This window comes from Octodon degus, unplaced genomic scaffold (assembly GCF_000260255.1).
Source record: "Octodon degus isolate 3935 unplaced genomic scaffold, OctDeg1.0 scaffold00210, whole genome shotgun sequence".
Lineage (NCBI taxonomy): Eukaryota > Metazoa > Chordata > Mammalia > Rodentia > Octodontidae > Octodon > Octodon degus.
This window is the reverse complement of record NW_004524786.1, coordinates 2,127,824-2,138,902: the sequence shown is the minus strand read 5'-3', so window position 1 is coordinate 2,138,902 and position 11,079 is coordinate 2,127,824. Positions and strand designations below refer to the sequence as shown.

The window sequence follows — 11,079 nt, the reverse complement described above, 5'->3', positions numbered from 1 at the left end:
GAGGACGGCGGCCCGGGCAGCGCCGCCATGGCGACGGCCGCGGAGCGCAGGCCGCTGCCCAGCCCCGAGGCGATGCTGGGACAGCCCTGGAGCCTGTGGGTCGAGGCGTCCAAACTTCCCGGGAAGGACGGTGAGTGTCCACGCCTCCTCCCCCGCTCCCGGCCTCTGCCATCCGCCCGCCCGCCCGCCCGGTGCTGTGACCCGCCCCGCGGGGTCGAGCCGCGCGGCCGGCCGCCCCGGGCTGCGGAGCGAGGAGGCGCCCGCACCTAGCCGGTGCGTGCGTGAGCTCGCGTCACGCGCCGGCCACTGACCTGCGTCTCCCCTCCTCCTGTGTGTGTGTGTCTCCTAGGGACGGAATTGGACGAAAGTTTGAAGGAGTTTGGGAAAAACCGCGAAGTCATGGGGCTCTGTCGGGAAGGTGAGTCCGGTCCCCTGAAGGAGCTGATGCGGACCCCGGGAGGCGGCCCGCTGCTTTCTCGGGGGCCGGGAGCTTCACCCACGCGGCGCGCCCACGCACCCCTCCGGGTGCGGCCCACCGCGGGCGCCGCGCCTTGGGGAAATCTCCAGTCTTCCCGCGACTGGAAGTGGCCTGGACCCTTGCGTAGGTGGCCACTGGCCCGGTGATGAGCGCTGGGCAGCAGGGCCTTGACCTTGGCCCCCCGAGGCTGAGAGCACCAGCGGAGGAAGGAATTGACCGCTTCAGCAAGTATTTCCACAAGCGCCTGGGCGCGGGGCAGTGCCACCTGGAATTTTCTTCTGGAAATCAGAACAAGTTTTGAACTTGAAAAATGATGGAGGCTATCCCCTGTCACCTAATTCTGTTTGCTCCGAGGTACAAGTTAGAGGTGCTACCAAAGAATTGTCTAGGAGAATTGCAATTGATCAGATATTTTGTTAACCGCACGATAGGGTAGAGGAAAAAAAAAAAGCCAGAATTAATATGAGACAGGTCAGAATTTACTGACCATTGTCAATGAAGTCGGAATGTAAGTGGTGAGCTGTACGCTGATAGGAAGCATTAGGGAAATGTTCCGAGTGGAAGTCGGTTCCAGAATCTGGAAATGACAGACTTGTCCTGCTCTTCTTCACATAGTCGCCCAATGCTTCCTGTTCTACACCAGGCTGGCGGGGCACACAGCTCAGAACGAACAAGCCCTTCAGTGAGGTTTTGGTATCCGGAATCCTGAGTTCAGAATGGGTGCAACTTTGGCCTGTGGCACGCAGTCTGCAGAGCTGGCTCAGGGATACTCTCCGGTTACTTCTTGTTTTTAGCACCTGTCCCGCCTTCACTTTCACTGCTTTGGTTTTTTCAATGGGCCACTTAGCCTCTTGGCCCTGTGGGGCAGAAACTACCAACAGAGAGCGGGCGCCTTGCCGCGGGAACAATTACTGAGAAATGAGTTGATTTTCAAAATGAGAGTTGCTGTTGGAGGGCAAAAAGAAAGAGGGCAAGAAGGCAGAGGATTTGTTGGTGATGTTGCAATAGGAAAAATCAGTTGTTAGTCCGGTTTTAGTGCTGATTTGGCAGCCTGCCTGGACTTAAAAAATTAAAATCACTAGGTGGCAACTCTCCTAGGAAGCAGTTGGGGTAGCACTTTAGAGGACCTGACCTGCTCTTGTTCTGGGCTTCCGTTCTCTGGGTGTGGATACATTTCCCATGAAGGGTTTCTTAACCTGTCTGAAAACAAGACAGTAATCATTGGTAATTCCTCTATAGAGGATGAGTAAGTATTTTGGTGTTTCTCAGAGTACTTTGAACTGGGTGGAAACTAAGCCAAATTTAAAGGCCTGGACCCACGAGTGTGCCACCGGTTCTTCTCTTTTGGGATATATTCATCTTCAGGTTTTCCACAAAGACCTGAGACTTTTCACTGTAGCCCCTGGAGGTGTGGGATGTTGTGTGTCTGGTTCCACATGCTTCTGAGCGACCATGTTCTTAGTGTTCGTTAGAGGTCACTTTTGTTGAAAGCTGTTCTCACCATTTAAACGATGATGTAGTGGCCACACTGGCTAGAACTCCCACTTTCCTGTTTTCAGGAGAGAGAGAAATTTTCAGTTCGGCCATTTTTTTTGTATTTGTGACTTTATGGATTTAGGGGCATGGTTTAAAAATCCAAGCTTGAGGGGCTGGTGAGATGGCTCAGTGGTCTAAAGCACCTACTTAGAACAAGCTTAGCAAAGCACATGGAGGGCGGTTCAATCCCCCAGCACCACATGCCTGCCAGCCCTGCCCCCAGGTGGGCTGAGCTGGCCACACACACAGACACACACAAATAAGTAAATTTTTAAAAAAATCCAAGCTTGAATGGCCGGCCAAATAGTTCAGTGGATTAAAACACCTGCAAGCAGGCACAGGGGCCAGGGGTTCAATCCCCTGGTCTGCCCTGCTGACCCTGCCCCCGCAGCACTCTGAGATGACAGTTTAGACTGGGCTTGGTTGTATGCCCCTGTAATCCCAGCTCTTGGGAGGCTGTAAACAGACAGATCACTAGAGTCAGATCTAGTAGTGAGACCCTGAACACCCTGTAGATTCCTCCCTAAAATAATAAAAATAAATAAAATCCAAGCTTGAGGGATTCACTCATAAAATGGGCCTGTATGTTCTCTTAACACACAGTCCATGTCAGGCTTCTTCAGGAATAAAATTGCATTTAATATTCTTGAAAGAAACCGGGCTCTTACCTGTTGTGTTTGATTAGGATTATCTCCTGCTATGAAAAGCTGTCTCAGTGTTAACTAATTCTTTTGGCCTATCATTGTGTGTAATTGAGAAATATGTAGAGCAGCTGATTGAGTGAAGGAAACCGCCAAGTGGAAAATCCATCAGAGAGGACCTCTAAGTGTGTGCACCCAGCTTTTGGGATTCTCAGGTTTGTAAGTTTGGACTTGGACCAGGAAACCTGGGTGTCAGAGAAAGTAGCTTAACCTGGTATTAATTACCTTCTTTCACTGAATGTAACTTTTCTGATTTGGAAAAGGAAATAATATGTGTTTCCCAATAATCCATATTTAATCCATATTTAATGTTTTAAATATGATACATATTGTAAGGACTTATATCAAGTTAGATAAGGCAAGTCTTTTTAACCCTTTCAACTACTGATAATCTTACACCTGGCTTCCTAATTTGCTATTTGTATAGGTCAGAGTGTTTAATCTGGGACCCTTGAAGATGCTTCCAGGGGTCACAGTGCTTCTAAAAATGTATTCAGAATAATGGGCATGTCTACCCTCTTAGTGGGGGCCACAGCTGCTCTCAGATTGCCTTTCCTCTCACCTCACGGTAGTCCAGAACTGCCAAGTTTTCCTTTCTCTGTTGTAACTAACTATGGCCAAATCCTTCCATGGCAAGACTGCTCCAGGGTTAACGTGGTGGGAGAAACTTGAGACCACTAATGTAGGTGGGAGCGAGATGGTTTGTAGTTTAGCTCGTATAGCATCCCTCTTCTTTTAGCGTAAGTAGATAAATGTAAGATAAAAGACAGTTATCTTTCAGAGATTAGTGTTGTTCATCAGCATTCTCATCTTCATTGCTCTGTACCTTTGTAATGCTGATAACTGTAATTGATTTTGATGGGAAAAACTGACAGTATCTTTTAATGTTTTTAAATAAGTGAACCCAAGAGACGAGTTACCCTTTTTCTGGACATGATTTGTGAAATTTTGGACTTTCACTAATCATGTTTTTGTATATAACAAGTTTATGTTCAGGATTGTCATGAAGAACTGATTAGGGTTTTCGTATTAGTCCTTGAACATATGAAGAGCCTTTCAAAATGTGAACATTAAGTGTATAATAGCAAAATTGCAGCTATGCTTTGGTGTCATAGGGGAGTCAAGAATGGAGCTGGAAACAGGCATCGGCTTTGGGACATCAGTGAGCTTGCCTTCTGTCCACCCACTGTGTGATACCAGGGTACCCAAACTTCTCTCCCAACTCTGTCACCGTTTGAGGGTGTATTATTATGTGAGGACTCGTATAGAGTCTGTTTTCTGAGAGCAGAGTTGATGTTCAAAAAGGTGTGTTGTGCAGTTTCTGCAGTTTGTACTTAGTAATAGTTGCTCCAAAAGATGAATGAATTGGGCCATTAGGAAGGTTGAACTGAGTCACTGTGTGGTGGATGGTTCAAGTGATCAACTTTCCATTGTATTATGACTAAAAATAGAAGCTGTCTATGCTGTGTGTGTGGGGGGGGGGGTGAGAGGCTGGTTTTCAGCACTTCCTGTTCCTCTTGCTGACTTTAGTGCTCTGTTTACACTTCGCAGCAGGGTGACAGAGGATGCCACTTCTCACCACGGTTATTTAGGTGAGGAAGATGACAACCCGCTGTGATAGCCGTATCAATTATGGGTGATTTCCCTGTCAAAGTAACAAGATATAATTGATCTGGGGAAAGATGGGCAAGAAGTCATTAGGCTCCTCCACGGTGCTGGGTGTTTTTTGTATTTGTTTTAAAGATCGTTCAGAGGGGTGGGGAACCTCTACATAGACTGAGTCCACATGGAGGAACCAGATGGTTCCTGGCTAGCTAAAAACAGGTTGTCCATGTGAAGCACTGTGACCGGCACTACATTATAGACTTTCTCTTGGTTTTTCTCTAGTGTTTCTCTTACCTGTTTTCTTACAGACAACATGAAACATGAAAGAGAAAATGTTTTAATGGGCCTGCTTGTCACGGTCACACTGTTTGAGGGCCAAACGAAGCATGGTGCGGTCCTATGTCATTGGCCCCACACGGAGTTATTTTGAAGCAGGCCCCAGACATCAGAGCATTTCTTGTGGGCTTCTTTTTCTGCTTGCATGGACGTCCACCTTTATCCTGTAAAGGAAGCCTTGCTGCGAGCCATGTCTGCCTCTGTCTTGAGGCCTGAGAGGTCTCTGACCGTCCTCGGCGTGTGTGCACACACTCCACGGGGCAGTGCTTGAAGGTTGTCTCCATCCCAGGCCGATGTTAGAGCCAGTCTTCCTGTACGGATTGGTGAGAGCCTCAGCCTGGCCCTGGAATCCACCCCGGGGTATTTGTAAGTGCGCTTTGAAGGGTCAGCTAGGTGCTTGGGTTGCATGGTGCCCATCCCTGGAAACCTCCTCTGTAGCTGAGTTTCAGTGGTGCGGTGACGGCTGGCAGCTCCCTAGGTGACAGCTCTTGGTATGGCCTCTGCCTGGGAAGAGGCGTGCTGTGGATGCACAGAGATGTTCCTACACCCTGGACTCTTTCTCCCATTGCAGTGCTTCAGAAATTCTGACCCGACAATGGCGGTGTACAGGGCCCATCCTGCCCTGGCCTAGCGCACAACGGTTTTTTATGTTAATGAATGGTTGAAATAAAAACTCCGATTTCATGACACATGAAGAGCAAGAAGTCAGGTGCTGGTGCCCCTGAGTTAGATTGTGGTCGGACACAGCCACAGCCGTTCGTTCGCTGGCTGCTGGCAGCTGCGCTCCCTGCCGAGAGCAGCGCATGAGGTGTGCAGAGACCGTGTGACCCTCCAGTTTCGGAGTACTGCTGAGTTCCTTTGTTAATGAAAGGAAATGCCTGCTAAGTAAGATTCTGGTTTTCCTTACACATTCTGTTCTGAGGTGAAATCCAGAATTAAACCAAAACTTTATTCACTGTTGAAGAAATATGTTGAGCTACAAGGAAATGTATGGTGAAGAAAATGATTCTGCCTGGGAACGTGCCACTGGTCCACTTTCATCATTCACTGCCTCCTGTTTCAGGGCAGTTCCCACATAGAAAGAACATTACCAGAACTAATGTTGCGCTGGTTGCAGGAGCCCTGGGCCATGGGGATGGTAGTTGGGTTCTGTTGAGCCCCCAGTAGGGTTCCTAAAGAGGAGAAAGTCTAGAATCTTCGTGGGAATTTTTCAGTCATATTCTTCAGAACCTCGCTTTGAGCTGGCTTACAGCAGCCAGCACCTGTGTGAGGTCTTGGAGTTGCAGGGTGATTCAGCAGAAGACAGATGTGTTCTTTGATTGAGGAAGGCAGGTGGTATTCTCAGCCCCGTGGCCTTGGGCCTTTGCGCTTCCTACAGTGCAGCTCCTGGCATGGTCCATGCCAAGCGCTGGGGCGCGCGAGGCTTCATGGTTTCTGCGCGCAGCACCCATAGTCGGGTGAGCTGCCCAGCTGCACCTCGTGGGTGCTGTCTCAGGGCATGTGAGGGACTGACTGGCCTTGTGCTGCCTGACCTGCACAGGATGCAGGCTGCTGCTTGTAAGGACGTCCTTCCTGGTGTTGATTTGATTCTCAGCGTTCATGTATGTATTTGGAAAACTCAAATGTGATACATACTTTCACTCTGTGCTACACATTTTACCTTATGCAATTTTCACCATAGTACTGACATCCCAATACTACCCTTTCCATCTTACAGGTGAAGAGACTGAGGTTGAGGAAAAATGGTAATTCACCAAGATTGCAAAGAACAGGAGAAGCCTTAAAACTCAGATGGTGCACACCCCACAGCCCACTTGCTTGAGGCTGCCCTGTGCCTGTCTATTCAAGGAAATACACGCACTTTCTTTTTTTTTTTTAATTTTTTTTTAATTTTATTTATTTATTTATTTGTGTGTGTGTGTGTGTGTGTGTGTGTGTGTGGCCAACTCAGCCCACCAGGGGGCAGGGCTGGCTGGCATGTGGTGCTGGGGGATTCAACCGCGGTCCCAGTGCTTTGCTAAGCTTGTTCTAAGTAGGTGCTTTAGACCACTGAGCCATCTCACCAGCCCAATACACGCATTTTCCATGAGCTGGAATAGCGTACCAAATTTTTGTATCTAGAAGGACTGACCTTTACTAAAAATGAGTTTTGTGGGTTTTTTTTTTTTTTTTTTCTTTTTTCCATCAATCAAAGCCTTTTCTTTCTCGTGCTTTATGCTGGTCTCTATGTTGCATTTAGCTATTCTTTTATAACATCTTCTCTTTAGGTGAGGGGAGGAAGGTGTACCATTTGCATTAGAAATAATTGCCTTAAAAAATAAAGATAAAATAAAAGCTAAGGTTGCAGCAGATAGCAAACAGTCTTCTGGGATTTGTGCTATTAAAAAAAATCCTTTAAAAGGGTAGAAGTAAAATTTCACAATTTAAATAGCATTCAGTATAAGATTGCTTTTAATCACATTGATATTCAGTTTATGGCAGTAATTCTAAAATATGCCCCTCTGATTATTAAAGTACTTTTTGATTGAAGTTCTAAGGAGAATAGGAAGCCTGTTACTAGACTTAGCAGTTGGAGTTACTCTACTTTTGAGAGAAAGGCAAAGGTTACATTTATATTCACACTGTACAGCAGGAATTACTATAAATGAGCAAAGGAAGAGAATGATTTTGCATTTCAGCCACTCATAACATAAAAACCAGATTTAGGGTTATTGTTCCTCTTTGTTAAAAGGCCTTGCTAACATGAAATCCTTTTTATCTTATGTGTAACCACATGGCAAGGAAGAGGTGGTAGTTCATTAATAATTAGATTCACAGTTTTGAATCAGAAACTGTTTCTTTCCCAGGTTTTACAGATGTTTTCCATAATCATAAACTCCAATGAAAACTACAGATTTTCCTACTGTAGTTGAGGACACGGTGCAGGGAGAAGGGCGCTTTAAGGCTTTGTACTTCATGGAACTGTGTTTTTTTTTGGGGGGGGTGGTTGTTTTTTTATTTTAGTGCCGAGGGCTGAACCCAGGGCTTCCAGCTTGCTAGGCAAACGTTCTAACGCCGAGCCAAATCCCCGCCCCAGACCTTATACTTCAGATTAAGACGTTTCAAGAGCTGACAGCATCTGGGAGGGGTGCAGCGCACTTGTAATCCCAGCATGGGAGGCCGAGGCAGGAGGGTTGGTGCCAGTGTGAGGCCATCTTGGGCTATGTAGTGAGCTCAGGGCTGGTGTAAACTACATGATGAGACCCTGTATTAAAAACAGGACAACAGGGGCCGGGAAGATAGCTCAGTGGAATAAGCGCTTGCCTGGCAAGTGCAAGGGCCTGAGTTCAATCCCTTGTTCTGCGGGGGGGGGGGGGGGGCATTCAAAAACAGAACAACATGGCTACAGCAGCAACAAAAAGAGGGCTGTTGTTTGGGAATAAAAAGATAATACTTTAGTTTTGAAAAATATTTAGCTTAATTGCATTGCCTTTTTTTTTTCTTTTCATGGGCTTCTCAGAAGTGAGTATCTGTTTGGTGTTTGAGAACTACAGTACTAAATCATTGTTGCCACAAATGTGTCCGGGACCTCCGTTTCTGTGTGCTGCTGGTTATGCAGAAAAGAGATTCCAGATGGTGACAGAAATCGCCTTAAACAGAGGCAGTAGGAAGAACTGCATTCTAGAAGTCGGTGTGGTTAAATCTCAGTTCAACTGGATGAGTGATTTAAAGAAAATTCTGTGACTGTGCAGAGCCTCAGCTGTCCTATTTGTACATGGAGTAGTGGTAGTACCTCCTGGAGGTATTGCAGGACAACGGTGTGCCCAGCCGAGGGCATCGCTAGTGAAGGCAGTGTCGACCACAGGCTGTCGGGAAGCAGGTGACCCGCAGGGTGGGCATGCTGTGGTGCTTGGGGGCTGTGCAAGTCCAGGCCTGAGAGTGGCAAATACACCCGTGGGTCGTCACTCAGACCAGGTCGTTGCCCAGCCAGAGCTGAAAAGGGGAAGTGGGTGATGGCCTCTGCTTCCTCCTTAGCGGCTCTCAGCTAGCGGGGAGAAGCCAGTGTGGGCACTGGTCCGCACTTGCGCTGAGTTGTGTCTGCCCCTCTTCTGGAAGCTTTTACTTTGTTCATTTTAGGTTTCTTTCTGTAATGGTTTTCAGACTTCTTTTTCTGGGAAAGAAAGGCAAGTTATACTCAACAGAATAAAGTCATCCTTAGTAAGTCAGAAAATGCAACCGGGGAGAAATACACATGATTTTATGTAGAGGTGGTATAATCGTGGGGGTTTTGCCTAATGGGGAATTTAGAAAATTGCCTTTTCAGTTCTTGGTTTCCATTTTACTTTCAGCAGTTCTCTCTTTAAATGACGTTGTTCTCTTTGGACACTATAGAGAAGACTTGGTCAGTGGAAAAAATTATCCTTATAATTACAGAAGTTGATACATGCCTTCATGGTGAAGACTTTTCTTATAATGCAAGTGTGGAAGATGAAAACCATCATTCTTTGTAATCTCACTCTGAGCCCATTCTGAATCTTCAGTCACAGGATTTGGACGGGGGAGTTCACATTTGGGCAGATACCCGGGCAGCTAGTTACTTGGAGTACCAGTGGCGGGCGACTCAGAACTGCCGCCCTCACTGCGTGCTTTCTGACAGGCTCTGGACCCTACCCACAGCAGACCCGAAGACAGCTAGCTCAGTGTGATTACTGCCTTGACAGTGTCCTGCCTGTCTTGCCTTAACTTCATTCACTTAGCTTGTACGTCCCGCCAGTGTCGGACAGGCAGTTCTTCTGGGCTTCGTGCTGTGCTAGAAGCTGAGAGCAGAACAACAAACCCAGTTAGAAGCCACTGTCCTAACCGCCAGCCAGGCAGTTGGCCAGCAAATATTTATGGAGTTACCCACCAAGGGCCAGGTTCTCAGATGGGTGTTGGAGGTAGAACAACACAAGGTAGACCAAGCCCCTGCCCCCGTGAAGTGAGACGCAGTAAATACGCTGACATTTTGGAGGACTGGCCTGCTATAAAGTCAGTCACATGATCTGACGAGTTCAGTGTAGGAGATTCAGGCTGCCCTGGCTAAGGAGGACTGTCGGGGATTTAATGCTTGAGCTTGGCTCAGAATGATGAGCAGAGTGGGTGTTGATCACCGGAGAGAAGGGCTGAGGAAGAGGGAAGGCGACGGCGGAGCCCTCAGATCCCAAAAGCCCAGGTGAGGAATTTGGGTGCAGTAAGGCTGTGAGAGCGGAGGGGTCAGGTGGGAGGAGAGTGGCCTCGCTTGCTGCTCACCTGCCCTTCCATGCTGTGCAGACCAGGTGACGAGAGTGTCTGACCACACAGGTAGCAGCACGGAGATGCCTCCTCAGGACACTTGGTGCATAGTTGCATGTGGATGGGGGAGAAAGATAAGAATTAGGACCTGGGACTCGCGCAGCTCAGTAGTATCTGAATGAGCTGAGCGACGTCAAGGATGTTCTCTGTTCTGCATAGAGAACTTGGCTTTCTGTCGCAGGGCTTGGCGACCTTAGCGGGCGATCACACGACCTGCGGAGCCCAGCATAGGGCGAGCGTGAGGAGCAGTGTGCGCAGGGGCCGCAGGTCCCGCTGTGTCATCAGCGGGCAGAGGACGCGGGCTGCGGGGGCTAGGCTTGTTCCCCTGGGTGCGAGCGTTAGGAAGGCATCGGCAGGGAAACCGTGGCGGTGTACCCTCTACCGGGAGCGAAGGCTGTGTTGTGCGCTGCGTGAAGGAGACCCGGTCTCGGGCCTTGAGGAGGAGACTTAGGCACCAGGCGGCCAGGCTCCTGGAAGCAGAGTGGAAGTGGAGGGGATGAACGCGAGCACGGAAGGAGGGAGAACACTTGAAAGCGTTTGCCTTGAAAGTGAGTGGGGAGATGAGGCCACAGCAGAGGGACGTGGTAAGGTAGAGCGCCGGGGGAACAAAGAGATGCTTTTATTTTTCAATTTTATTTGGGCAGTATCAGAGTGTGTGGTGCAGGAGTGAAGAGCCGTCGTGTGTGCGCAGATGGACGGTGGCAAGTACCATCATGAGAGCTGGCAACAGTGACGGGACTCAGAGCTCCTCGGGTCTGCACTGAGGGAGGGACTTTCTTCCACTGGTTCCAGTTGAAGGTGGAGATGTGGAAGATACGACAGTTCTCCGCTGTGGCAGGGGGAATTCGGAAAGTCACCGGGAGAGAGGGTAGGAGCAGGAATGCCGTCTCCATGTTCTTCCTGTGTGTAGCTGGGGAGAGGGCCGAGGAAGCAAGCAGCCGTGCGTCCTTTGGCGGCCTCCAAGTGCACTTAGGAGAAAACCCCAAGGCCTAGATGTGGCCCAGGGACTTGAGGCGAACACCAAAGCGCTACCTGAGCACTGGCGGGGGAAGCAAAGGTCAGGACGGAAAGCAGCATGGGCGAAGGCAGCTTCTGAGAGGCACTTCAGTGTGG

The 11,079-nt window shown here is 48.7% G+C and overlaps 1 protein-coding gene across 2 annotated transcripts in view; it reads left to right on the top strand.

Moving 5' to 3' along the window:
- The first annotated feature begins 6 nt into the window (after window positions 1–6).
- Atxn7 (ataxin 7) overlaps window positions 7–11,079 on the top strand; it is a 94,634-nt gene continuing 83,561 nt past the window's right edge. For both annotated transcript variants that reach the window (XM_023705013.1, XM_023705011.1), the window contains exons 1-2: window positions 7–130; window positions 350–418. In XM_023705013.1, the coding sequence (XP_023560781.1) occupies window positions 28–130; window positions 350–418 (172 nt within the window). In that variant the 5' untranslated portion in view covers window positions 7–27. The remainder of the gene's footprint in view (window positions 131–349; window positions 419–11,079) is intronic.